This window comes from Aureococcus anophagefferens (assembly GCF_000186865.1).
Source record: "Aureococcus anophagefferens unplaced genomic scaffold AURANscaffold_26, whole genome shotgun sequence".
In the NCBI taxonomy this organism is placed as follows: domain Eukaryota; class Pelagophyceae; order Pelagomonadales; family Pelagomonadaceae; genus Aureococcus; species Aureococcus anophagefferens.
The window spans coordinates 216802-243833 of record NW_008705586.1 but is presented as its reverse complement, the minus strand read 5'-3'; the positions used below and the strand labels follow the sequence as shown (position 1 = coordinate 243833).

General features: G+C 70.7%; 6 protein-coding genes across 6 annotated transcripts in view; 3 read left to right on the top strand and 3 right to left on the bottom strand.

The window, feature by feature from the left end:
• AURANDRAFT_66786 (hypothetical protein) overlaps positions 1-2728 on the bottom strand; it is a gene marked incomplete at both ends in the record, with an annotated part of 5340 nt that extends 2612 nt beyond the window's left edge. The window contains one exon of the mRNA XM_009042049.1: positions 101-2728. Within this exon, the coding sequence (XP_009040297.1) occupies positions 101-2728 (2628 nt within the window). The remainder of the gene's footprint in view (positions 1-100) is intronic.
• Positions 2729-2944: 216 nt separating this feature from the next.
• On the top strand, positions 2945-4991 carry AURANDRAFT_66785 (hypothetical protein; the record flags this gene model as incomplete). The annotated part of the gene is made up of 2 exons (XM_009042108.1): positions 2945-3478; positions 3801-4991. The coding sequence occupies 2 exons, from the start codon at positions 2945-2947 to the stop codon at positions 4989-4991; spliced, it is 1725 nt and encodes a 574-aa protein (XP_009040356.1).
• A 2553-nt stretch (positions 4992-7544) lies between these two features.
• AURANDRAFT_66784 (hypothetical protein) lies at positions 7545-14496 on the bottom strand (the record flags this gene model as incomplete). The annotated part of the gene is made up of 4 exons (XM_009042048.1): positions 7545-8922; positions 10165-10530; positions 11849-13766; positions 13821-14496. 4 exons carry the CDS (start codon positions 14494-14496, stop codon positions 7545-7547), a joined length of 4338 nt encoding a protein of 1445 aa, XP_009040296.1.
• Positions 14497-15569: 1073 nt separating this feature from the next.
• Positions 15570-18197, top strand: AURANDRAFT_66783 (hypothetical protein; the record flags this gene model as incomplete). The annotated part of the gene is made up of 1 exon (XM_009042109.1): positions 15570-18197. One exon carries the CDS (start codon positions 15570-15572, stop codon positions 18195-18197), a length of 2628 nt encoding a protein of 875 aa, XP_009040357.1.
• A 51-nt stretch (positions 18198-18248) lies between these two features.
• Positions 18249-18839, bottom strand: AURANDRAFT_31540 (hypothetical protein; the record flags this gene model as incomplete). Its single annotated transcript, XM_009042047.1, has 1 exon — positions 18249-18839. The coding sequence occupies one exon, from the start codon at positions 18837-18839 to the stop codon at positions 18249-18251; it is 591 nt and encodes a 196-aa protein (XP_009040295.1).
• A 226-nt stretch (positions 18840-19065) lies between these two features.
• The window catches only part of AURANDRAFT_72389 (hypothetical protein), a gene marked incomplete at both ends in the record, with an annotated part of 23854 nt that continues 15887 nt past the window's right edge, over positions 19066-27032 (top strand). The window contains 6 exons of the mRNA XM_009042110.1: positions 19066-19264; positions 19317-19881; positions 21560-21850; positions 22739-22811; positions 23597-24210; positions 24256-26366. Of these exons, the coding sequence (XP_009040358.1) occupies positions 19066-19264; positions 19317-19881; positions 21560-21850; positions 22739-22811; positions 23597-24210; positions 24256-26366 (3853 nt within the window). The remainder of the gene's footprint in view (positions 19265-19316; positions 19882-21559; positions 21851-22738; positions 22812-23596; positions 24211-24255; positions 26367-27032) is intronic.

The window sequence follows — 27032 nt, the reverse complement described above, 5'->3', positions numbered from 1 at the left end:
GCTTCGCGGCCTCGGCCTCGCGCGCGAGGGCCGCGAGGCGCTCGCGCTCCGCGGCCTCCTGCTGCTCGCGCTCGCGCTGGGCCTTGGCCTCGGCCGCGACGCGGTCCGACGTCTCGCGGCGCTTCGCCTTGACGCGCGCCGCGGCCCGGCGGCGCCGCGCCGCGCACTGGATCGTCGTCGCCGCGGCGGTCCGCGCGGCCTCGCGGACGGCCTTGTCGAGGCGCGCCTGGTCGACCTTGACGACGGCCGCGCGGCGGCGCTGGCGCGTCTGCAGCGTCGTCGCGGCGTCGTGCTGCGCCGCGTTCTTGACGCGCTCGCGCTTCTCGGCGACGGCCTTGGCGCCCTCGCGGCGGCGGAGCTGGGCCTGGACCTTGACGGCCGCGTCGGCCGTGGCGATCTCCTCCTTCTTCTTCGCGACCTCCTTCTTCGCCGCGTGGCCGCGCTGGCGGGACTGGAGCAGCGTCGCCGCGCCGCCCTCGACCCTGTCGGTCTTGATCTTCGTCACGCGGCGCCGCGCCGTGCGGCCGCGCTGGGCGCGCTGCATGAGCGACGCGCTGTAGGTCTCGCGGCGCTCCGTCTTGAGCTTCGCGGCCTTGATGCGCTCGCGGCGGCCGCGCTCGCGCTTCTGCAGGGACTTGGCCGCGTCGCGGCGCTCGCGCTTCTCCGCGGCCTTGGCCTTGGCGTCGCGCGAGCGCTGGAGGCCCTGGAGCTTGCGCGCGACGTCCTCGCGGTCGCGCTCGCCGCGCTTCGCCTCGACGTCGCGCGCGGCGTTGCGGCACCGGAGCCGGCGCTGGATCGCGGACGCGCCGTCGCTCTGCCGCTTCGCCTCGCGCTTCCGGCGGCGCGCGTCGGCCTCGGACCGCGCGCCCCGGCAGGACCGGCGGTTCTTCCACGCGCCGCCGATGCGCTTGCTCGCGCCGTCGAGGAGCACGGCGCCGCGGCGCTCGCCGGCGCGCGCGCGCGCGCGCTTGCAGCGCCAGCCGCTCTGGATGCGGCCGCAGTTGACCTCGACGCGCCGGCCGTCGACGCGCTTCTTGGACAGGGACACGCGGCAGCGCCGCTGGAGCCGCAGCGCGGCCGCGCGCGCCTCCTCGAGGCGCTGGCGCTCGACGTCGTAGAGCCAGCGCGTGAGCGCCGCGCGCGTCTTCCGCCGCACGAAGTCCTCGCAGATCTCGAGGCAGCGCTGCGCGGTCACGAGGCGCGCGTAGCGCGCGACCTGGTGCGCGTTGCTCGCGAGCGCCGCGTGCTCGCGCCAGCGGCAGAGCACGCGGAAGAGCTGCTGGCGCCGGAGCCGCGCGAGCGTTACCGCGAGCTTCTCCGCGGCCCAGCGGCGGCAGAGCGCGGCCGTGCCGTCGCTCAGCGCGCGGCCCGCGGGGTCGAGGGGCCGCTCGGGCCGCGGGCAGTGCGTCGCCGCCCACTGCGCGTCGGCCTTGACCGCGGCCTCGAAGGCCGCGCAGTTGGACCGGCTCTCCTCCAGCTGGGCGCGCAGCGACGCGTGCGCGGGCGTCGGCGCGTCGAGCGGCGCGAGGCGGCCCGGCGGCGTCCGCCGCCGCGCCTGCTTGCGCAGGGCCGCGGACCGCGCCTTGCGCCGCAGCGACTTCTTGCTGAGCTTGCTCGACTGCGCCTGGATGGGCTGGAGCCGCGGGAGGCCGTCGGGCGGCCGCGACCCGAGCGACGCGCTCAGCTGGCTCGCCTCGTCGAGGGGCGCGCTCGCCGACCGGGGCCCGAGGCTCGTGAGGCTCTGCGCGAGGAGGCCGCCGATGCGCGGGTCCACGTCGCCGACGTCGACGGTCGGGCCGCCGAACTGCGTGTTCCGCAGCGACCGCGCGCCGAGCTTCCGCGCGGCGCCGTCGACGCGCGCCGCGCGGCCGAGCGACCGGCAGAAGGCCCCGGCGGAGACGTCGCTGGGCTTGCGCCGGCGCTGGTCCGCGGCCTCGGCGCGGAGCGACGGCGCGGGCGCCGGCGGCGGCGCCGCGTCGTCGTCGCCGGGGAAGACGGCGCCGTGGCGGCACGCGTCGAGCGTCCGCTTGAGCTCCTGGGCCGTCGTGCCGGCGCCGAGGAGCTGGCGCTTCGCGGCCTTGGTGGCGGCGCGCGCGGCGTCGGCGCGCGACACGCGGTCGCTGCGCTCCTCGAGGCGGCACTCGCGGAGCGTCCGGTGCAGGAACCGCTCGAGGCGGTCCGCGCCCGCGGACGCGTCGTCGTAGGCGGCCTCGAGGCGCCGCAGGTCGTTGGGGTTCGTCAGGGAGAGCGCCTCCATGAAGGCCGCGTCCCGCGCCGACGCCGCCGCGGCGCCCGCGGCCGGCTTCGGCGCCCTGCGCGCGGGCTCGTCGGCGTCGTCGAAGAAGCCGCCGCCGCCGAGCGCGCGCGACGCCTCGGACTCCACCTCCTCGGCGCGCCGCGCCGCCGCGGCCATCTGCATGGCGTGCTCCGCGCGCCGCTGGAGCACGCGCAGCCGCCCGTCGTCGCTGAGCATGCGCCGGATCTCCTCCTCGGCGCGCCGCGCGCGCGCGGGGTCGCTCACGGGGTGCTTCGCGGACGCGCCGAGCGGCTGGCCGGGCAGCAGGTGCTGCAGCGCGTTCACGTCCAGCAGGTGGCGCTGCGGCTGCGGCGACGGGCGCTCGAGCTTCGCGAAGGACGCCGCCGTGGCCGGCTCCAGGGCCGTCGCGTCCGGCGAGGCCAGGCGCTCCGAGGCGTCGTCGTACGCGTACGCGGGCTCCTCGAGCATCATCGCGCCCGGGCGAGGCGCCGCACGTGCCGCCGCCGAGGCGCCGCGCGTCCGCCGAGGCGCCGCGCGTCCGCCGCCGCCGGCGCGCGCACCGGCCCTCTCGGAGAGGCCCAGGTCCTCGTCGGCTCGCAAGCGCGCTACATGTAATCAATCTCAAGCATGATACGTTGAGTTTAATTCAGCGCTACGTGAACGCTCTCCCTGGAGGGGCCCGCCGCCATGGTCGCGTCCACGTCCATGATGTCGGCGACCCGCAACTGCGCCTCGGCGGACGCCTCCGAGTTCCTGCACCGCTGGCAGACGCCGAACGCGCGCAACCGGTCCTACGACCTGCGCAGCGCCGCGGACCCCATCGCGACGCACGACTACGCGCCGGACCGGCCGTCGACGGGCCTCCAGCGGCGCGTCGACCGGCGGCGGCTGCCGCCGAGCCGCTACGGCGACGACGACAAGCACGTGCCCCAGATCCTCCAGCAGGACTGGAAGGGCATCAACAGCTTCGCGCTCGACAAGCTCGTCGACTACCGCCAGTACCCGAAGCCGCGCGTGCCCTTCCGGCCGTCGACGGTCCAGACGCGCACGGACTTCATGATCTCCACGGCGACGAACTTCGGGGGGCACTACAAGCGGCCCCAGACGGGCCAGGCGACGCCCGCGGCCGTCGCGCGCGAGTACGACGCGCTCAAGCGGCGGCTCTACGAGCTCAACGCCCAGGCGCGGCGCGTCGCGGGCACGCACCCGTCGCGGAACACCGTGCGCTCCTTCTCCCGGGGGGACCTGGGGACCCTGCGCATCTCGAGCCGCGCGGCGAGCCCCGCGCGCGCGTCCCGCGGCCGGCTGTGATCGACTGTCGATAAGCAGGACGCTGTGGTGCTGGCCTTTTTGCGCGCGGGAGTCGTCTGCGCGACGAGCGTCCGGCGGAGGGGCTGCTCTCGTGCGAGCCGCACAGCCTTGGTGCGCTCTAGGTGCGCTCTTCATCTTTAGCTCGTAAACTTCAAGCTGGATGAATCAAACACCGCTGCGTCGAAGTCGACTAATGGCTGCCTTCGGCCCGTCGCCGGGCCCCATGCCGCAGGAGCCGACGCACGCGCCGCAGTTCACGGGCCCGAACCCCGGCCCGCTGCCGCTGACGGCGCCCCTGCCCGGGCCCGCGCGGTTCCCGGCGCTGCCCGAGACGCTCCACTGGGAGGAGGCCGAGTGGACCATGGGCGAGACGCGCGCCTTCGTCGCCGAGGCGGCGGAGGCGCACCACCTGCACACGGGCTGGACGGCGATCATCTGCGGCCACAACGTCGAGCGCGACTTCGACGACGACGCCGTGACCAAGGCGCTGAGCGGCCACCTCCACGCGCTCGGCTACGCGACCGTGCGCCTCGGCTTCGAGGACAACCTGTCGGCCGTCGGCGGGCCCGCGCGGGCGGAGCTGCTGGAGGCGCACGTCGCCAACCTGAGCGACGTCTACGAGGGCTACCGCCACGAGCTGCCGCGCAAGATCGGCGACCCGCACAAGACGGAGACGAAGATTCTGGTGGTCGCGTACTCGTACGGCTGCGCGGTCGCGCGGAAGTGGATCTCCGAGAACCAGCGCGATCTCGACGTCCACGGCGTCGCCTTCGTCTGCCCGCCGGTGGACGCGGAGAACGCCAAGGCGCCGGGCGTCGGGCTCATCGGGAAGACGTTCCTGCTCTCGCACGCGGGCGACTTCCCGTCGATCCTGGCGGTCGTCGGGGAGCGGGACGACCTCTGCGGGTTCGAGTCCTTCCACAAGCGCCGGGGCCGCGCGGCCGTGAACACGCAGATCCTGCCGGGCGCGGGCCACGCGCTCGACGGGCCGGGCGACGTCACGGAGCTGTCGCGGAGGATCCACGAGTACGCGTCCTGCGCGATCGTGGACAAGAACGACGACTACGAGGCCGGCATGGTCTACCTGCCCCTGGCGAAGGAGGCGGCCTACGTGCTGTGCCCGGAGGCGAACGTGGGCGCGGCGAAGGCGTGCGAGGTCGTCGACCTCGACTACGGTCTGGAGGGGCGCGTGGTCAGGGAGGAGACCGTGGTCTGCGTCTTGAAGTGCCGCGACCGCGTCACGGTGCGCGGCGTCGCCAAGGTTGGCAAGCGGAACACGTCCAAGTACCGCGAGCGGGTCCGCGTCGAGACGAAGGACGGCGCGCGCGGCTGGGTCTGCGCGGAGGCGCTCTCCGGCGACTGGGCCATGCGCGCCTACTACTGCGAGGAGTGGCCCGGCGCCGACTCCGACGGCGAGACGTGACCCCGCGCGCGCGTCTAAATCACACACGAACACCTGTTACTAGTCGGCTCACTGGAAGAGGTTGTAGCTGTGGATCGAGGCGAGGGCGGCGCCGAAGGCGACGAAGGGCGACGGCCCCGCGAACTCGAGGCAGTACGTGTCCTTGTCGACGCGCGCGAGCTGGAGGGCGATGCCGTCGCCGCCGTGCGGTACGAGCTGGAAGTTCTTCGCGGACGGCACGATCTTCAGGCCCTCGGGGAAGCCGTCGAGGACGTAGCCCTCGCCGTCCCAGCGCACGGGCTTGGAGACGAAGGTCGGCACGCGGTCGTAGGCGCGGGCCCGGAGCGCCGCGACGACGTCCTTCGCCGCCGCGGCCGCGTCCGGGATCGCGAGGCGGAGCTCCGGCGGCAGGGACGCGTGGACGGCGTTGGGCGAGAAGAGCAGGCCGCCAACGCAGAGGCCGTCGCCGCGCTTGAGCTTGTAGGCGGCGCCCTTGGCCGCGGCCTTGCCGACGTAGCGGCCGCGGCCGTCGGACACGGTCCAACGGCCGACGACCGAGTGCGTCGCCTTCAGGAGCTCGGACCCGTTGGCGGCGAGGAGCGTGTAGACGCCCTGCTTCCGGGCGATCTGGCATCGCGTGGGCGCGCCGGCGGCCGACGGCTCGAAGCACGCGGCGCGCGACGCCGCGGCGGCCGCGGACTCGGCGGACCTGGACGCGGCGCCGAGGAGCTCGCCGACGCGCTGCGCCGCGAGGCTCGGGCGTCGCGCCTTCTGCGCCGTGCGGGACGCCACCTCGAACGTGTCGAGCTGCGGCGCCGGGCGAGCGCGCGCGGGCGTGCCGGCGTCGTCGTCGCCGTCCCAGTCGGCCTTGAGGGCCAGCGGGTTCACGCTCGGGCTGCTGAAGGCCTGCTTCTTGCTTTTCGACGTCGCGCGGCGCCCGTTCACGGGCGACAGCGGCGACCGCGGCGTCGAGCCGGCGCCGACGTGGGCTGCCATGTCGGCTTATTCTATCGCGGCGAGTTCTGGGGCTGCTGCGACGGCAGTCTTTAACGTCTTTTTTTCAACGTCGGTGCACCTTGAACACTCTCCACGCGTGATTCGTGAGCTTGACGCCTGGCCGTCCGCTGCTTCGTCGTCGCGAAAGAAGCCTTGTGCTGGACCGGCGCGAAGCACCGCTCCCTGTGCGACCACCACCACGCGAAGACGCTCCCCGCGAGCATGCGGACCGGCGCGGCCGTCCTCGCGCCGGCGCAGCCCGTGGCGAAGAAGTCGCTCGGCAAGATCTGGCGGAAGATGGGCAAGATGCCGCGCTACGGCCCGCACGCGTCGGCGTCGCGGCGGTCCGAGGGCGTCGTGGAGCGGCGCGGCAAGTCCATGGAGATGCTCGCGGGGAAGAAGAAGCGGCAGCGCGCGTCGGCGAAGGAGACGCCGGCGGCGTCGCGGCCGAATCCGCTGTCGCTGCTCTCCGGCGAGGTCGTCACGCTCGTCGCGTCCTACCTGCCCATCGTCACGCGGCACCCCAAGGGGGTCTGCTACGTGACGGCGGCCCTGCTGACGCGGCTGGGCCGGCCCGACGTGCCCGCGGGGTCGCCCGGCGGGTCGACGTCGCCGGCCGCGCGCGACGCGTCGATCCTGCGCTGCGCCGACGAGCGGCTGCGCGGCTTCTACGCGGCGTCGGCCGCGCCGCGCCTCATCGACCCAACAAAGAAGCACTGGGAGGCGCTCGCCCGCACCGCGAGCGCGCTCGCGACGAAGTTCCGCGACTACCAGCACCGGCGCCAGGTCGTCCCCCGGCACCGGTCGCGGACGCTCGCGGAGCTCGTGGCGGCCGTCGCCGCGCTCGAGCCCCGGGACCTGCGCGTGCCCTCGGCGGAGTTCGGCACGGTGCAGGAGGCCGTCGACGCCGCGCGGCGCGGCGACCGCATCTTCGTCGAGCCCGGGAGGTATTCGGACGTGCTGAAGATCGTCGACCGGTCCGTGGCCATCTACGGCGGCGCGCGGCCGCCGAGCAAGGGCTTCGAGCGGCCCGGGCGCACGATCTTCGAGGCCGTGGACGTGACGGGCCGCACCGCGGAGTGTTTGTTGGTGGGGGTGCACTTCCAGTGCTGCGACGTCGGCACGGACGTGTCCGCGTGCTCCGTGTCCGGCGGCGGGTCGCTCGTCGTGGTCGACGCGGCCATCTCGTCGCGGGCGCTGCTCAGCGGCGTCACGGCCCGCGAGGGCGCGTCCCTGCGCCTCGTCCGCTGCGACGTCTCCGGCTGCCGCGAGAGCGCCGTCTTCGTCCACGGCGAATCGACGGCCGCGACGCTGGAGCACTGCGTCCTCAACTCCAACGGCGCGTCGGGCCTCAGCGCCCACAGCGGCGCGACGGCCAAAGCGAGCCGCTGCGACATGCTCGACAACAAGGAGAACGGCTGCCACGCGTCCAACGCGACGGTGGCCTTGGTCGACTGCGCGTGCCTCGACAACGCGTACAACGCGACCTTCGCGAACCACGGCGGCTCCGTCACCGTCGACGCCGCCTGCCGCCTCGGGCCCGACTACCTCACGGACTAAGAGCTTCTGCGTCGTCTTTTACGCGTCCCGCGGCGGGTCCTGCATCGGCGCGGGCGCCTTCGGCGGCGTCGCGGCCATCGCCGCGGGCGGCGCCGGCGACGGGTCCCTCCGCGCCGGCGGCGCGTCGTCGTCCGGCAGAACCGGCGCCGCGGCCTTCTTCGGCAGCGTCTCCGGCGCGCGCGCGGCGAAAAATCCCAGCGCGGCCGCGGAGCAGGCCGACGACGCGAAGATGGCCGCGGACGGGCTCAGCGCGTCGGCGAGCGCGCCGTAGGCCAGCGGCCCGCAGAGGAAGGCGCTGTCCTGGGCGACGCGCGAGTAGGACACGACGGCGCCGCGCGCCTTGGGCGGCGCGACGTCCGCGGAGATGGCCGCGAGCGCGGGCGTCATCAGCGACGCGCCCAAGCCCCAGGCGATCATGGCGGCGTAGAACTGGGCGCCGTCCGCGGCCAAGGGCACGGCCGCCGCGCCGAGCACCGTGAGCGACGCCGCGGGCACCACGGCCGTCCGCCGCCCAAAGTCCGCGAGGTAGCCCCCGAGCGGCGCGCCGACGATCGCGACGGCCGACACCGTCGAGAAGAGCACGCCGATGTCGCCGGGCGACGCGGCCATGACGTCCACGGCGCGCAGGGGCACGACGGAGAGGTGGCAGGCGTAGCCGAGGTACTGCGCGAGCTGCATGGCCAGCAGCGGCGGCAGCGGGCCCCGCCACGCGGCCGCGAGCCGCGCTCGCGTGTCCGCGTCCGCGGCGGCGTCCGCGTCGGACGCGGCGATGCCGGTCCCCTGGTGCGTCTCCGGCAGGAGCGCGTAGCCGGCGACGCAGAGCAGGTTGCAGACGCCGACGGCGTGGAAGAGCGCGTGCGGGCCCAGGACCTCGGCGAGGCCGCCGCCGAGCGCGGGCCCGCCGATGAAGCCGAGCGCGACGGCGGCCTGCTGGACGCCCAGCAGCTTGCCGCGGTCGCCCCGGCCCTCCGTGACGTCGGCCATGTAGGCCTGGGCGCCCGCGAGCGTCGCCGCGGAGCCCGCGCCCGCGAGGAGCCGCGCGGGCACGAGCTCGAGCAGCGACCCCGCGGAGCCCGTCGCGAAGGTGCCCGCGGCGCCCAGGGCGCTGCCGGCGATCATCAACGGCCGCCGCCCGATCTCGTCGGCGAGCGCGCCGAGGCGCACGTTGAGCACCACGCGCGCCGCCGCGGGCGCCGACAGGATGACGCCGACGCCGACGGCGCCGAGCGACAGCGACTCGGAGAGCGACGGCAGCACGGGGATGATGCACCCGAAGCCCGCGTTCGCGACGAAGGAGCTGCCGGAGAGGATCGCGATCTGCCGCCACGGCGGCGGCGCGCCGCTGGTGCCGTCGTCCTTCGAGCTCGACGGCGTCGCGAGGCCGCGCGGGAGCGATCTGACGGGGTGGCGTCTCGCGTTGATGCGGACGTGTCTTGCGGCGCGGCGCAGCATGATAGGTGTGTAGGTGCTCGAGCGGCGCGGGCGCTCTTCTTACGCGCGCGTAAGTGGCGCCAGTGTCATGCTGCTCGGAGATGCTGCTCGGAGCTGGGGAAGACGAAGAGTCGATGATGCCGGCACCGCCTGACACGACGATGGAGATGCTAAACATGGTGAGGCAGCCTCCGTAGCAGTGCTCATGGCGCACGTGCGCGTCGTCCTCCTCCCGTGGCTCTGGGCGCTCGCCGGCGGCGCCGCGCCGCAGCACGCGCAACCACCGCAGCACGCGCAACCACCGCAGCACGCGCAACCACCGCAGCGCGAAACCACGATCGTCCACCTCGTCATGCCGCTCTTCGGCGGCGACGAGGTCTGGGACTCGCCGATCCTGCCGCTCTTCGTCGCGAGCGCCGGCGCGGCGCGCGGCATCGCGCTGACGCTCGTCGGCGACGCGGCGCCGCCCTACGCGCCGCCGGCGACGGTGCGGCACGTCCCGGCGTCGTGGCCGAGCTTCGCCGCGCGGCTCGAGGCCGTCGCCGGGCGCCGCTTCGCGGACCTGCCGCGGTCGCTCGACGCCGCGGGCATCGGCAACCTGACGGGCTGGTCCGCGGCGCACCTCAACGCCATCTCGGGCTACAAGCCCTTCGTGCGGCTGCTCTACCCCGAGGTCTTCGAGGGCGTCGCGGCGCGCTGGGTCGGCTGGACCGACTGCGACGTCCTGGTCGGGACGGCCCTCGCCGACCTCGCGGCGGCCGCCGACGCCGCCGGCGCCCAGCTCGTCGCGCCCGCGGACGAGGGGCCCGGGAGCCGCCCGCGGAAGCTCTCCTGGGGCCCGCTCACGCTCCTCCGCGCGGACGCCTACGACGCCGCCGTCGCGCCGGCGCTCCGCGACTACCTGGGCCGCGCCTCGACGCCCGCCCCGCGCGAGACCTTCGACGAGTGGGGCAAGAAGCGCTGGGGCGGCGCGGGCCTGGAGCACTCCTTCTCGGGCATCCTCGCGCCGCTCGTCGAGCGCGGCGCCGTCGCGACCTTCCGGCCGCCCCTCGACCCCAACGCGCCGCCGCTCTTCGACGCCTGCTGCCAGAAGGCGCTCCAGCACCTGCCGCAGTGCAAGGACCTCCGCGACCTCGTCCGCTCGGAGACCTGCGGCTACTGCCGCTTCGACGGCGGCCGCCTCTTCGGACCCGCGGGCGACGAGTACTTCCTCTGCCACTTCCAGTTCGCGAAGCGCCGGTGGAAAAACGCGACCGTCGCCGACGCGCTCCGCATGGCGAGCGGCGCGTTCGTCACGCCCAGGCACGGGGTCTGGTTCCGAAGCGTCGACGCGCCGACGGACGCGGCGGCTTCGGAGGCGGCGGCTTCGGTCTCCAAAGCGCCGTCGTCGAAGGAGACGGCGTCGGTCTCCAAAGCGCCGTCGTCGGAGGCGGCGGCGTCGGTCTCCAAAGCGCCGTCGTCGAAGGAGACGGTCGTCTTGTGGCACGCCGGGCCCCGCGTGACGGCGTGGCATCGCTCCGTGCTCGAGAGGTACGGCGCTTTCGAGCTCTCGGTGCTCCGCGACGTCACGGGCCTGCGCCCCGGAGGCGTGCGTCTCTTACGAAACGAGCCGCTGCGCGACTACGAGACGAACGAGACGGCCGGCCGCGCCGTCGACGTCTGCGAGGTGACCTGGGACGCGATCACCGAGGCGGAGTTCGGGGCCGAGGCCGCGCGCGCGCTCGGCCGCGAGGTCGCGAACCCGCGCAAGCCCGGGGAGACGTTCCGCGTGGTTCCCCACCACTACCACGGCCTGTACCAGCTGCTCTGGTGGCGCCACTGCTCCGGGCGACCGGAGCGGGCGTGGTTCGTCGAGAACGACGCCGCGTTCCTCGGCGACGCGGCCCGGTTCTTCGCCGCCGCGGACGCGTCCGCGGACCTCGTCGCCGGCGGCTTCCGCATCGCCGGCGAGCACTGGTGGCAGTGGCCCCTGGCCGTGGCGACCATCGGCGGCGCGGACCCCGTCGTCGCGCGGCGGAACGCGACGAGCCCCGTCGCGAACGTCGACGCGCTGCGCGGCCTCTCGACGGGCGGCTGCACGGACCACCAGCGCATCCCCGACGACGAGGCCGGCCTCCTCTTCCGCCAGGACCACGTCGAGCGGCTCTCGGCGGCGCTCCTGGACGCGCTGGACGCCGCGTTCGCGGAGCGGGGCTTCGCGCTGCCGAGCGAGGCCTGGGCGCCGAGCCTCTGCGCGTCGCTCGAGACCTGCACCATCTACGACTTCGCGCCGCTGAGCGCCGACGCGCGGCGCGGCCGGGGCGACTGGGTGACCTCGTCCTACTGCTGGTGGGCGCCGCCGGGCTTCTTCTTCTCGCGGCGGCCCCACTGCAGGCGCGGCGCGGTCGCGCCCGACTTCGCGGACCGCTGGGTCCACCCCGTCAAGACGACCTGCGCGTCGGCCCTGAGCTGCGAGCCGGCGGACCGGAGCGACGAGGGTGCGGCCTGCTTGTTCCCCCAAAACTTCAAGCCCAGCGACGGGGAGTGGGCGCGGAGCGGCTACGACGACGCGACGCGGCGGAGGTTCGAGGGCGCGTTTCCGAAGAAGACGAAGACGAGCCGCGGAGCGCCGTCGCTCGTCCACACAAGAAATTAATTATCCGAATAGCGGATTCGATGCGAATTGGGGGCGTCTCTAGAAGCCCTTGAGAGGGCCGCCGCGGCCCCGTCGCCGCTTCGGCGGCCGCTTCTCGAGCTTCGCGAGGACGCCGTCCCGGCTCCGCGCGGCCTTGTCCGCGCGCTCGCGGGCCCGCGCCAGCCGCGCGTTCTCGAAGGCCAGGCGCGTCCGCGCCGCCCGCGCCTCGCGCTCCGTCGAGTTCATCGCCAGGTCCAGGCGCCCGTCGACGACGCACGGCGACGGCGCGAGCAGCAGCCGGTCGACGGCGTCGTCGAGCCGGTCGCAGAACAGCTTCAGGACCGTCAGCGACGCCGTCGCGAGATCGAAGTCGCCGGCGGTCCAGATGGCCTTCGTGCGCAGCCGGTTGCGGAACTTGGCGTCCGCGACGAGGTGCCCGACCGCGTCGACGGCCTCGGCCGGCTCCGTCGTGTTCGTCAGCTTCGCGTTCGCGTCGTGCACGGCGTACTCCTCGGAGCCCGAGCCGCCCGGGAGCACGGGCACGCAGCCCGCGGCCATGGCCTCGAGGCCCGTGCGCCCCCAGGCCTGCCAGTGGCTCATGTCGAGGAACACGTCCGACGCGCCGAAGAGCGCGGCGACGTCCTCGCGGCGCAGCGTGCCGTGGTGCGTCAGGAAGCTCCGGTCCGACGCCGAGAGGAAGGCGTCGAGCTCGTCGTCGGGGCAGCCGAAGGTGTGGACGTCGACGCGGTCGCCGAAGCGCGCGCGGACGCGCCGGAGCACGTCGAGCGTGCCCGTCGGGTTCCGCCGCGGCGTCGACGGCCGCAGCATGGCGACGACGCGCGCGACGCCGCTGCGCTGGTCGGCCTCCGAGCGCACGCGCTCGTCGTGGGCCGCGCGCGCCGCGTCGAAGGCGCCCAGGTCCACGGAGCCCGTGACCGCGTGCACCGTGACGTTGTGGTTCCGCGCGACGCGCTCGCGGAGCCACCGCGTCTTCGCGAAGAGGACCATGCCCTCGACGCGCGTGTAGCTCTCCAGCGCCTTCTCCTTGAGCACGAGGTCCAGGTTGTCGAAGTCCGCCTCGTAGTCCTGGATGAAGTAGCCCGTCTGCACGTTCGGGTGGCACGCCGCGACGTCCGCGATGGCCTCGACCGTCGTGAAGAGCGTCGCGACCAGAAAGTCGAAGGCCGCCGCGTGGTCCCGCAGGGCGTCGGCGAGGTCCCGCGGCGTGCGCACGTTGTCCTTGTAGGGCAGGAAGACGTCGTCGCTGTCGCGGAAGTTGGAACGGAACGTGCCGAGCGTCCACGCGGAGATGGCGACGCGCGCGCAGACGCCCCGCTTGCGGAGCCCGATGGCCTGGTTCACGATGGAGATCCAGCCGCCGTGCATGGCCGGCGGCTGGGGCGCGCGGCGGATCGGGTTCAGCACGAAGAGCACGCGCAGCGCCGCGGGCCGGCAGCCCTCCGTCGCGTTCCGCGCCCCGAGGTTCGCGGCGACGCGCCGCCGCGCCTCGTCGAGCGCCGGCTCGCGCTCGAGGGCCTGCACCGCGTCCCGCAGCTGCGGGCCCCAGCGCTGGAGGAGCGTCGCGCGGCTCTCGCTCGACAGGTCCTTCCGCGTCGCGTCGCCGTAGCTCTTCGACTTGTGGTGCCAGACGTAGACGCCGTCGGCGACCTTGAGCCGGTAGCCGAGCCGCGCCGCGCGCAGCGCGAAGTCGTTCTCCTCGCCGAAGCCGTGGGGGAACCTAAAAAAAAGGTGCGCTTTTGGGTGGAAGAGGTTCGGCGGACGCGGGAGCGGCGACGCGACGTCGTCGAAGAGGCCCACGACGCCGAAGACCTCGGCCTTGACGAGCAGGCAGAAGCCGTTGAGCACGGGCACGTCGACGAGCCCCAGCTTCGACGCGCGCGCGACGGCCTGGGCGACGTCGCGCGGCCGCCAGTCCGGCGGGAGCGGGTTCTTCGACCAGTCGACCTTGCCCGTGTCCGGGTTCGTGTGTCGCAGCTGGGGCACGGACTGGTAGCTCGCCGCGTTCGACACGGGGCCGACGACGCCGATGTCCGGCGTCGAGAAGGCCGCCGACAGGAGCGCCGCGAGCCACGTCGGCGTGAGGATCTCCGTGTCCGAGTTCAGGAGGCAGAACGCGCCGTAGGGCGTCGCCGGCGGCGGGATCGCGGGGTCGTCGCCCAGGGCCGCCCGCAGACCTACGTTGTTCGAGTTCGCCGCTGCTCACGCGCTCGAGACGCCGCCCGGCGGACCCGCGTTGACCGCGCGCGTGTAGCCGTGGAGGTCGCTCTCGCCGCGCCAGTTCACGAAGCGCACGAGGTCGCGCTTGCCGCGCGCGTCGACGAGCCGCTCCAGGCCTCGAAGGGTCGCCGACGCCGAGCCGTCGTTGACGAGGTAGAGGCCGTAGGCCGCGTCCTCCGTGCGGTCGAACATCGCCGCGAGGCACCGCTCGACCCACTCGAGCGCGTCGTGCACGGTGACGACGACGGCGACGGCGGGGTTCTCGGGCGCGACGCGGAGTTTCCGGGTCTTCGGGCAGCTCGACCCCGCGGGCGCGAGGCTGTGGCGGTGCTTGACGTACGTGTCGACGCCGCTCATGTTCCGCAGGTTCGTCTCGCGGCACGTCTTGAAGTAGCAGACGCCGCCGTGCTTCAGGTACGAGAAGGCCTTGCACCGCTCGAGCCGGTGGCAGCGCGTCTTGCACTCGTCGACGGACTGGACCTCGAGGTGGTTGTTGTGGTAGTCGCAGCCGAAGACGGACACGTTCAGGAACGTCGGCCAGCTCCGCTCGACCGCGCGCTTCTCCCGCGACGCGAGCTGCTCCGTGGTGACGATGCGGGGCGCGACGGGCGCGACGACCTTGGCGAGCGGCCGGGGTCGCGCGCAGCGGCCGCGCACGGGCGTCGGCGTCACGTGCGCGGCGAGCATCCGCAGGAGCAGCGAGTCGAGCGGGTGGGACTGCGCTTCTTCCGGCGGAGCGCCGTCGAAGAGCACGTCGAGCTCCGTGGGGGCGTTCTCGACGCTGTCGAAGATGGTCGTCAACCGCGGTTGGAAGCGCTCGAGGCGGTCGAGGTGTAATCCGAAGAGGCACGTCGAGATCGCGACGCGTTTGCCGGAACTCGATTTGAATTCCTCGGCGGGGTGATCCTCGTTCAAAAAGGCCAGCGTCGCGTGCTCGTCGTCGAAGGCGTGGTTGAGCGCTGCGATGCCGTCCGGGGTCGGCGGATCGTCCGCGAAGACCGCGCGCGCGTAGTGGTTTCGCGCCGCGAATTGCACGGCGTTCCACGCGTCCGCGCGCGTCGACTCGGGGGTTGCGACGACGAAGGGCGTGTCCTTGAGGAAGAAGTTTGTGGCTTCGCTGTCCAAGGCGACGACGACGACGTCGCCGCGGCGTTTTCGTTTCGTCTGCTCGTACCACGCGGCCGCGGCTTTCGCCGCGGCAGCGTCTGTGACGACGATGGCCGTGAGCTGGATGGTGGTCGGTTTGAGTAGGTGGCAGCCGCACAGGAATGTTGGGGATGTTGCCCACCAGTCTGCGTCGTTGTTGGTGGGGCAGCACTTTGAGGCGGCGAGTTCGGGCGGCGAGTTCGAGACAGTGTGCGGAATTGAGGCTTCAGTTGTGTCAACAATTGGTGCTTCGTCGACGACTGGTGCGTTGTCGACGATGACGGGCGCGAGGCTTCCTCCGGGGCTGTCGTTACGTACGTGCGCCCACGCAAAAATTCCAGCGATGCCGCACGCGACGACAGCGAGCGCGCATCGCCACCGGCCGCCGCCCGGCGCCGGGTTCCGCCCGTAGGCGAAGACGACGCGGCCGTCGTCGCGCCCGCGCGGGGACGGCCCCATCTACGGTTCGGTAGCGGCGACGAGGGCTGCAAAACTCATCATCGCAACCATGTGCAATTATTGACGTGCAAGTTTGAGGGAAACATTGTGCTGCTTGGCAGCCCTCCATCTCGCGCGCCCACCCGAACACGAGCTCGAGCGAGGACGGCGGCGCGATGCTGGCGCCGAGCACGTCAACGGAGCTAACACCAACAACCATCGAGCATGCGCTCACCACGTCGACCGAGGCCATCGTGCGGCCCCTGGACATCGCAAAGCTCGCGCAGCTCGTCGGCGCCTCCGAGGCCGAGGTGATCGTCGCGCTCTGTAGCAACACGCAGGAAACCGGCCGGCCGCGCGCGTCGTCGTCCGTGGTGTCCGACGCGGAGCAGCCGGAGCAGCAGCGCTCCTCGCGGCCGAAGACGGCGCGCGTCGCGCTGGTGACGGCCGCTCGCCGCAAGCCGACGCGGCGCGCGTCGGGCGCGGGCATCCCGGACGCCGTGCCCAAGGAGCTGCTGCAGGTCGGCGGGGCCGCGCTCATCTGCCACAGCCTCGAGGCGCTGCGGCGCGCCGGCTTCCGGCGGTGCGTCGTGCTCGTCGCGTACCGGGGCAGCGAGATCGCGGAGCACGTCGGCCGCCACTTTGGGAACAAGCTCGGCGACGACTTTGGCATCGAGTTCCTGGACCTCGGCGACGACTGGGACGGCTTCCACGGCAAGTCGATCCTGGCCGCGCGGGACACGGTCGCGCGGTGCACCGACGGGCTCGAGACGCCGCTGCTCCTCGTGACGTCGGACCACCTCTTCGACGCGTCGCTCCTGCGGTCCGTCGCGCGGAGCACGGACCGGAACCGCATCGGCGACGACAACGCGCTCCTCGTGGAGGACCTCGGCGGCAACGCCGAGGAGCTCCTGCGCGCGCTGCCGCCCACGGCCGTCAAGGTCGCGAAAGAGGACGGCTCGTACTGCGCGCGCGTCGGCCGCGAGCTCCCCGCGGGCGTCAAGCAGGACGGCGTCGACGCGGGCCTGGCGCGGATCGAAGGCCCGCGGTTGTGGGACGCGCTCGAGGACCTCGACGCGTCGAGCGACTACTACACGCTCGCCGACGCCCTGGACCGCGTCGCGCTGTCGGACGGCGGCCTGAGGGCCGTGGACACGCGGAACAAGCCCTGGGTCGCCGTCGAGACGGACGAGCAGGTCGAGTTCACCAAGGTCTCGGTGCTCAGCCCGCAATTCGCCGGCGTCGCGCCCCTCGAGGTGCACATCGTGCGCCAGTCCTCGAGCCAGGACTTCCTGAGCAACTTGCCCTTTGAGATCCGCCACGTCTCGGACAACAGCGCCAACAGTTCGCCGCCGGCGACGCCCTTCGAGTACTCGTCGAGCGAGGCCGGCTCGGAGAAGGTGCGCTTCGCGCCCGAGGCCTTTGGTCCGCCCGTGGACTACCTCGCCGTCGGCTCCTCGGGCGCGCTCGACCGGCCCGTGACGCTGAGCTCGTCCATGGTCGAGGACCTCCCGAGCCGCGGCGCCGTCGTCGTCGCGCTGCCCGGCGACGCGTTCGACGTCGTGGCCCTCGTGCCCGTGGGACAGCGCGACGCGTCCGTCAAGGTTTTGGCGGCGTCGGCGACGGCCGTCGGCTTCGCGGGCCGCGTCGCCGGCTTCGCGGAGACGCCGACGCTCAAGGCCATCGAGCTCGGAGGGAACGCGAAGGACGGCATGGACGCCAAGGTCACAAAGAAGGTGCCCGTCATGGGCTACGGGCTTTTGGCCTTTGCGACGGCGGCCCAGGCGTCCGGCGCGCTCGTGCTCGGCGACGCGGAGCCCGGCAGCGACGTCTTCTTGCTGTGCGCCTGGCGCATGGGCGCGTCGTCCTTGGTCGCGCTGCCGCTCGCCATCACGGACTGGACGCTCGGTTTGGAAGCGCGAGTGATGAACGGGGACGCGCTCCGGGGCGCCGCGGGCGCGGTCAGCGGCTACTTCTTGAGCGTCGTGACCTACCAGCTCGCGTTCCTGCTGGCCTCGGACGCGTCGCTGGTCTCGCTGTCGTCCTCGCTGGCGCCCCTGGGCATCGTCGTCGTCCGGCTGCTCGGCTTGTTGAGTCCGAGGCCGACGCGGAGCGAGATCGCGGGCACGTGCATCGGCTTGCTCGGCGCCTGCGGCTGCGCGGCGTCGGCGCCCGGGAGTAGCGGCGGACGGCGTCTGAGCGCGACCGCGGCCCTGCCGTTGGCCCTGGGCCTGAGCTGCTCCGCGTGCCACGCGGCGTACGCGTGCTCGACCAAGGCCGCGCGGTCCGGCGGCATCTCGGCGCCGGCGCTCCACGCGGCCATGCAGGTCGGCTGCTGGCTCTTGAGCGTCTTGGTGTTTGTGTTTGTCGAAGGTGGAGAGTTCATCGAGACGCTGGCGTTCTTCGAGAGCCCGCTGACGTACCTTTGGTTGGCTCTGGTGGTGGACACGGCGGGCACGTTCTTCTACACGCTCGCGGCGTCGCTGGTGGACCCTTTGCTCGTGACGGTGGCCGCGTTGCTCCAGCCCCTCTGCGTCGTCATCTTCCAGTCGACGCTCTTCGGGTCGCCGCCGCCGGGCCCGGCCTACTTGCTCGCCGCCGCGTGCTTGGTCAGCGGGGGGACCGTGGTCGCGACGAGCAAGGCCGAGACCAAGGAGACCGTGAACATCGACGCCGCCGTCGGGGTCCGAGTGAGGTGCGACTCGATCCGCGACTCGGTCGACTCCGCGTTCTCGCCCCAGCAGTCCGCGAAGAGCCGCAAGTTCTGGCGGAATTCGGGGGAAGAAGCGACGCCCCTTGTGTAATTAGAGGTCCGGCGCGATCCCGCGGGGGAAGAAGCGACGCCCCTTGTGTAATTAGAGGTCCGGCGCGATCCCGCGGCGTTTCGCGTGGACGCGCGCGAGGCCGTACATGTAGTCGCCGGTCTGCGCGTACTCGTTGTTGCCGACGGCCCGCGAGATCCAGGACTTGGAGAGCGTCGGGTCGCCGGCGGCCTCGGCCAGGAGCCCGAGGTAGAGCGCCGCGTAGAAGCGGTCGCCCGCGGAGCCGGAGGCCGCGAGCTTCTCCACGGCCGCGCGGTCGTCGACGGCGCCGGAGCGGAACATCTTCTCGACCGCGCGCATGACGGGCCGCGGGTCCCGGCCCACGACGATCATATTGGTGCGGGCGGCGGAGAGCCCGTCGAGCTGCGCTTTCGAGAGCAGGTGCCAGATGCTCTCCTCCGTGTCGTTCGGATTCTCTCGGACGTCGATCAGGAACTGCTCCGCGGCCGCGTCGTACTTCTTCGCGTAGTAGTAGCTCAGCCCGCGCTGCCAGAGCCGCGTGCGGAACCGCGGGTCCTTCGCCTCCGCCGCGTCGAACAAGGTGATGGACTCCTCCACGTTGTTTTGCGTGAAGGCCGCCATGCCGCGGCGCGACAGCGTCGACGCGCTCGTGGAGGAGTCCATCACCTTGTTTTCGTCGGCGCGCGCGGCCAGCGGTGTTGTTATCGATGCCATGGTCACGAGAGCAGCGCGACGGGTCTGCGGCAGCAGTGCGCTCGCTGTTGCGGCCAGCGCGACGACGCGAGCCGCGGCGCGCAGCGGGCACATGCTCTCGCAGGCGTGGCAGCGGCGTCAACGTTGGCGCGGCTCGAGTGCTTGACGTAGCAGTGCCGCTTGGGCTGCCATGATGATGGCGACCTTCACTGCGCTTTGCATCCTCGGAAGCGCTCGCGCGCTCCAGCTCGGCGGCCCTTACACGCTGCACGCCTACGAGCATTGCCAGTTCTGCACGCGGACTCGCTTCGTCCTCGGCTGGGCGGGCGTGCCCTTTGAGACGCGTTTCTACGGCTACGGCGAGGGCGCCGACCCGGAGAAGTGCGGCGGCTTTGGTGCGTGACGATCTGGAGGAACCCGCGGCGCGCGACCGTCCTAGCGTCGCAGGCTACGATCCCGAAGCTGGCACGGTGCCGCTCACGGGCAAGAAGGCGTGCCCCGTGCTCGAGGGCGACGGCGTGCCGACGCTCGACGGCGCGCGCGGGCTCGCCGAGTCCATGGAGATCGTGTCCTACGCCGTCGGCGTCGGGAGCAAGGTCGCGCCCGCGACGAACCGCAAGGACGTGGCCGACTGGCTCGACCGCGTCGGCGACACGCGCAAGTGGCTCGAGCGGCCGCGTCTCATCACGATGCCCGTGCCCGACTTCGCGGACCCGCGCGACGTGGCGTACTCGCGGTGGACCCACGAGAAGCAGGGCTTCGACTACGACGTCGCTCTCGAAGAGACGCCGCGGCTGCTCGCGGAGCTGAAGCCGCTGCTCGAGGAGCTCGAGACGATGCTCCGGGGCCGCGAACCGTTGAGCCTCAACGCGTGGGGGTACAGCGTCGACGACGCGATCTTACTGCCGATTTTGCGCGCGATGACCGTGACGAAGGCCGTCGAGTGGCCGCCCCGTGTCCGCGAGTACCTCGATACGGCGTGCGAGGCCGCGAACGTCGATACTTTTGCAAAGTACGCGTGCTGATCTTTCGCGACAATGCAAAAGTATCCTGATCTTTCGCGACAATGCAAAAGTATCCTGATCTTCCGCTCCGCGCGTCGTCGTCCGTCGATCATCGTTCGAATCGCCTTCGTCTAAGCCTCTTTAAGCTCCTGCAACGCGGCTCGCGTCCAGGAGCGGAGCGCGTCGGCGCGCATCGCGTACCTCGCGAGGTGGCTCGGGAACCCGTTCCTCGCGGTCCCCGCGATGCCTTGCACGTTCGTGTGCATGTAAAAGTACACGACGCCGTCGTGGAGCCAGAGGCCGTCGACGGGCTGGTCCAGAGCCCTGGACCCGTAAAAGCTCTCCGTCTCGATAATCGGAGAAGGAGCCGTGAAGCGCACGCCGTCCAAGGACGCGGACAGCGCCACGAAACTGCCTTCCTCGTTCACAAGCGTGTAGAGGGCGAGCAACGACGCGGGCACGACCGGGTTCGCGTTGACGGCGAAGAGGTAGATGCTCGTGACCGCCGGATCGTAATCGTCTCCGTCGAACGTGACGAGCTCGAACGGGCGCCACGCGACAGAACCACTGTCCTTGAGCATGGATTCCAGCGGTCTTCGCTCCGCCCGCGCGGCCTGAACCTGCCGCCCGCCGCCGCGCGCGTTGAGATTCGCGCGAGCGTAGATCACGATCGTGCCGTTCAGCTCCGCGACGCTGAACTTCGAGTCGAAGCGGCATGTCTCGAAGTAGCGCTCGACGCATCCAGTGGCGTCGAACGGATGCACGGCGCGCCAGCCGCGCGAAGCGACTCCAGGCTCGGCGCGTGCAGCAACGTCGCGCCGACCTTTCCCGTCGCGACGTCGCCCGCTTCGCCGCCGACGCCGAAGACGCCGCCATCGGCGCCGCGCCACATGACGAGGTTGCGCGCGGTGTTCTCGCTCTCCGGTCCCGGCACCAGCTGCTTGCCGCGATGGACGCACTCCAGCGACGCGTCGCAGCCCGGGAAGATCTCGGAGAAGACCTTGGCCGTCGCGCCGCGGTTCGCGCCGTTGCGCGCGACCAAGAACGGCTCGGCGTCGGTGACCAGCGTGAAGTACCGCGCGTAGCGCAAGCGCGGAGCGGTCAAGTTTGCGACGACCGTGGTCATGCTTCGGTGCAAGAGCCGCGGCGCGCGGACCCACGAAGGCGACGCGATGCGCGGCTTGTCGATGCGCGCCGGCGGCTCCCAGTCCTTGTGCACGGCGCAAACGATTGCCACCAGCAGCAACGCGCGGCGCAGCATCGTGGGCAGCCCAATTCATGAGCCGGCCATCGTCGAGTGTGCTGGAGTTGAACAGCAACAAAGCTGCTTGTCAGGCGCGAGCTGCTTCAGCCAATGGGCTGTCAAGCTTTGATGAACATGCTACGACGGCTGATTGTCGCTGCATGGACTGCTTCGCGCTGCGGCTCCGAGCCGAGCTTCACCGTGACGCTCGGCGACGGCTCGAACGCGCTGCTGCAGCTGGGCTGGTTCGTGACTGACCGCGAGACGACGCAGTCGTTCTGCGACAAGCACGGCGTCAGCAGCGCGGATTGCGACGTGTTGCGTGCGCATGCTTCGCGGCTGCGTGGGCCCGACCGGTTCTTTACCGCGTTCACAGAGGAGAACACGGACGAGCCGGCCGCGGGCAGACGATTCGCGTTCGTTGACGGTGAGCTGATGTTCAGGTCGACGGGCACGAGCAACCCAGGGCGCAACTACCCCGGGTTCTTTTTGCCGACCGCCGGCATCTGCCCGTATTGGTTCCAAATCGGTGAGCACGGCGCGCGGAGCTACTCGGACGAGTTCTTCGCTCCGGATGACCTGGACGAGCGCCGGCGGCGCGCGCTGCGGTCTACATCGGTCCAGCATGTCTTCGACAAGCGCTACTCGACCAAATACGACGTGCCAACGCCAGGCACGCCGGACCGCGAGACGTGGGTCGCCATCGCGCAGTCGTTGATGCCGCTCGTGAACCGGTCCGCGGCACGGGTCTCGCGCGGCGTCTTTGAATCGATGACTCTTGATCGCGGCTCGTAGGTCACGGCCCCAGTCGACGCCGACGCGGGACATTTCGTGTTCTACCGCTTCTCGTCGCTCCGGCAGTTGGTGGTCTCAATCCGTCTCGGTCGTCGGGCATGGCTCAGCGCGGGCTACAGCTCCGCGGTGGATGCGATCGAGCGCATGGCTGCTGCGGCGGGTCTCATGGTCTCAGACGTCGATCCGGATGCTTTCAATTCCGTGCCCGCGCTGAAAGGCCAGTGCGCGGTCAACGATTTCATCGTCGACGAGCTCGAATTCGATGTTTTGGGCTGGCGCGACGTGCGTGACGCCGCTTGTGGGAGAGATCGTGATTTTCTTGGGGTTGAAGTGGAAGCTCTGCTTTCGGAGGCGCGTCTTGCTGCCGACGCAATCGCCGGGCGCAGCGACTGTACGAACGTCCAAATCGGCGAGTGCTCCGAGTCGTGCTGCGCTTCGAAGCTTCTGGACATGTCCTACTGGGAGACCGTGGCGCGGCAGTCGCGGTCCAAGGTGCTCATCGACGTTGCGGATCATCTCGACGTGGTGGCCGCGGCGCTGCCGGAGTCGCAGCGTCATCAAATCCTCGAGCCGCGCCGCCTTCGATCCCTGCCTGAGATGCCGCGGTTGATCTACGGCACCGCGTGGAAGAAGGAGCGGACTGAGGAGCTGGTCAGAGCCGCGGCGAGCGCTGGATTTGTTGGCTTCGACACGGCGAACCAGCCGAAGCACTACGCGGAGTCGCTCGTCGGCGATGCTCTCCGAGGTCTTCCTCGCGGACAGTTCTTCCTACAGTCTGTTGGGCAGCGTCGGCTTTGCTATTTCTGGGTTCATTTGTTCCTTCGTAGGACGAAGTTCACGCCACTCGGCGGCCACGACGAACGAATCCCATACACTACGAACGTGACGATCTCGGAGATGGTTCGCCAGAGCGTCGCGGGATCACTGATCAATCTGAGGACGGACTACTTGGACTCGCTACTGATGCACTCGCCCTTCGAGGATCTCGAAAGCACATTCCTGGCCTGGAGAGCATTCGAAGATGAGCATGATCGTGGGAGGGCCTTGCGACTTGGGATCTCGAACGTGGACTTCGAAACGTTCCAGAACGTTTACGCAGTTGCTCGTGTGAAGCCCACGGTGGTTCAGAATCGATTTTATGCGAGAACTGGCTACGATCGTGGGCTTCGAGCTTTCTGCGCTGAGCATGGGGTTGAGTACCAGGGTTTCTGGACGCTCACGGCGAACAAGGACATCGTCAACGGAGACGTTGTGCGTGGGATTGCACAGCGTCTGGGCAGGCCTGTCGTGTCTGTGTTCTACGCGGCTCTGAAGCAGCTTGGGGTCGTCGTTCTCGATGGGACGAAAGATGAGGGGCACATGGCAGATGACTCGGAGTTGCTGCGGCTGGACGAGGCCGACGTGGCTGCTGTGGATGCTGTTTTAGTGTAGCAGCGGTCTAGGAGTGCCGACTAGGAGCCTTGCTGCTGTTCTGCGCCGCGCAGTAGGGACGACGCGAAAAGGCCGTGTGTTTTCGTGCCACGGTGCTGTCGCGAGAGTAAACATGTTGTTTTTGAACATTCAACAATCGGACGGCATTCCGGGCGCATGTGCCGGAGCTGCGTTGTTCCAAGCAGCCCGTGACAGCCGCCCGTGACAGCCGCATGGGCGCCGCCGCCACGACGGCGAAGCAGCCCCTGGCGTAGGTCGACATCAAGAACGAGATCGGCGTGCTCTACGGCGAAGAGGCGCAGCAGGCCTTCGCCGCGGCCAAGGATGACGACGTCGTCGCGTGGCCGAAGGTCCAGGCCTACGCCGAGGCGCACGGCCTCCTCGACCCCAAGGCCGTGCTGTTCAAGAACCTGAGGCAGTTCAAGATCGCCCGCGAGCAGATCGAGGCCATCTACGACGAGCACTTCACGGGCGCGGTGCGCGACATCCCGTGGCGCGGCAAAGACCTTGGCGACGACCGGCGCCAGTGCGCGCTGCACGGCGCGCCCGCGAAGACGCTCGACGAGCTGTACGCGGTCGCGGAGAAGGCGTTCATAAGCTTCGCCGTGGCCCTCACCGCCGCGTGCCCGGACGGCGCGGTCGTGAAGCTCGCGCCGCTCAAGGGGCTCGCGCGCGCCGCGGCCAAGGCGCGGAACGAGTACGCGAAGAATACGGCGCCGGCGACATCGTGGCTCTTCGACGTCGTGCGCGGCTCGGTCATGTGCGCGACCGAGGACGAGATCGTGCGGTTGTACGCGGCGCTCGACAAGGACCCGCGCGTCGACGTCGTGCGGACGAAGAACCGGTTCAACCCGCCCTGCTTCAACGGGTTCGTGTTCCTTTCGTCGAATTGCGCGCGAGTCCGTCGTCGTAGGTACCGCGACATTCTCATGAACGTGGCGGTGCGCGTCCAGGGCGAGGCGCGCGAGATCGTGCATCTCTGCGAGCTCCAGATCCACCACGCGCCGATCAAGCAGTCGGAGCCCATGCACAAGAGCCACGTGACCTACGAGTTCTTCCGGGAGTACTTCCTCGGCAACGCGGACGCCGTCGAGCGGCGCCTGAACATGCTCTGCGCGCTGCCCGTCGACGACGCGGAAAACGTCGACGACCTCGTGGGCCGCGTCCTCGGGTCCGACCGCGCGAAGAACAAGACGCTGCTCTTGGAGCTGGCGAAGCTGCTCGAGTCCATCGCGGAGCACGCGAGCGCGGTGCGCGTCCGGGAGAAGGTTCTGGAGATCATGGAGCGCAAGTACGGGTCCGATCACCACAAGGTGGCCGGGACGCTGCGCGACCTCGGGTTCGCATACGGCTCCCTCGGCGACGCGGCGAAGAAGCGCGACTTCCTCGTGCGCGCGCTCGCGATCTTCGAGCGCGAGTACGGCTGCGACCACGCCAAGGTGGCCTACACGCTGACGGATCTCGGGGACGCGTACCGCGTCCTCGGTGACAATGCGAAGTCGCGCGACGTCCTCGAGCGCGGGCTCGTGATCGAGGAGCGCGAGTACGGCCGCGACCACGTGAAGGTGGTCGTCACGCTGGAGTGCCTCGGGAACGCGCACGGCGCCCTCGGCAACAAGGCAAAGGCGCGCGACTTCCTCGAGCGCGCGCTCGCGATCAAGGAGCGCGAGTATGGCCGCGACCACGCGTTGGTGGCCAGCGCGCTGACGAACCTCGGGATCGTGCACGGCTCCCTCGGCAACTACGCCAAGCAGCGCGATCTCTCCGAGCGCGCACTCGTGATCTTCGAGCGCGAGTACGGCCGCGACCACCCCAATGTGGCCAGCGCGCTGGCGAACCTCGGGAGCGCGCACGGCTCCCTCGGCGACGACGCCAAGAAGCGCGACCTCTTCCAGCGCGCGCTCGCGATCGACGAGCGCGTGTTTGGGAGCGAACACACCGCGGTAGCCGCTACGCTGGGAGGTCTCGGGAACGCGTTCTTCAGCCTTGGCGACTACGCCAAGGCGCGCGAGCTCTACGAGCGCGCGCTCGCGATCAAGGAGCGCGAGTACGGCCGCGACCACGTGCAGGTGGCCAGCACGCTGACGAACCTCGGGCTCGCGTTCTTCAGCCTCGGCGACTACGCCAAGGCGCGCGAGCTCTACGAGCGCGCGCTCGCGATCAAGGAGCGCGAGTACGGCCGCGACCACGTGCAGGTGGCCAGCACGCTGACGAACCTCGGGATCGCGCACGGCGACCTCGGCGACTACGCCAAGAAGCGCGAGCTCCTCGAGCGCGCGCTCGCGATCGAGGAGCGCGAGTACGGCCGCGACCACGTGCAGGTGGCCATCACGCTGGGGAACCTCGGGAACGCGTTCTTCAGCCTCGGCGACTACGCCAAGGCGCGCGAGCTCTACGAGCGCGCGCTCGCGATCAAGGAGCGCGAGTACGGCCGCGACCACGTGCAGGTGGCCAGCACGCTGACGAACCTCGGGCTCGCGCACGGCGACCTCGGCGACTACGCCAAGGCGCGCGAGCTCTACGAGCGCGCGCTCGCGATCGAGGAGCGCGAGTACGGCCGCGACCACGTGCAGGTGGCCAGCACGCTGAACAACCTCGGGCTCGCGCACGGCGACCTCGGCGAGGCGGCCAAGGCGTGCGACCTCTACAAGCGTGCGCTCGCGATCAAGGAGCGCGAGTACGGCCGCGACCACGCGAGCGTGGCCCTCACGTTGACGAACCTCGGGAAAGCATGCAACGCGCTCGGCGACTCGACCAAGGCACGCGATCTCTCCGAGCGCGCACTCGCCATCTTCGAGCTCGGCAGCGAACACGCCAGAGTAGCCATCACGCTGGACAACCTCGGGAGCGCGTACATCGCCCTCGGTGACGCGGCCAAGGCGCGAGGCCTCCTCGAACGCGCGCTCGTGATCAACGAGCGCGAGTACGGCCAAGACCACGTGAAATTGGCCGAAACGCTGATGAACCTCGGTGTCGCGCACGGCGAGCTCGGCGACGCGACGAAGAAGCGTGGCTTCCTCGAGCGTGCGCTCGCAATTTTCGAGCGCGAGTTTGGCGGCGACCACCGGCATGCTTTGTCTTGCCGAAGGAACCTCGGGCGTTGAGAAAGCGCAGTAAGTGTGCTAAGGGAATTTGTGGACTAATGCAAGGAACGGTATCTTCGAGCCGCGCGGTTTTGTCTAGGCTTCGTGCCCCAAGGCTTCGAGTCCCGAGGCTTCGTGTCCCGAGGCTTCGTGCCCAGGGGCCTCGTGTGCGGCAGATTTCGGCGTAGCCGCCGCGGCGACGCACCTTTTCAAGTCTTTTGTTCTCACTTGCGAGGGCAAAAGCGACGACGCCGAGTCCCCTGGACTCAGGCCTAAAGAGCGTTGCGCGAGCAGATTTTTCGGCAAAACTAACCTTAAAACGAACATATTTTGGTGTTTTTTTCGGGCGTAACCATCGGCCGACGCCGTTCGCCGCGCCGTCAAGCAACGAGGGTTGTGAGTTTACGCCAAAAGCGTCCGTTAGGGTTATGGTTAGGGTTATGGTTAGGGTTATGGTTAGGGTTATGGTTAGGGTTATGGTTAGGGTTATGGTTAGGGTTATGGTTAGGGTTATGGTTAGGGTTATGGTTATGGTTAGGGTTAGGGTTAGGGTCAGGGTTCGGGTTTAGGGTAGCCGGACGGCGGCGGGCGCTGGCCGGCGCCCATC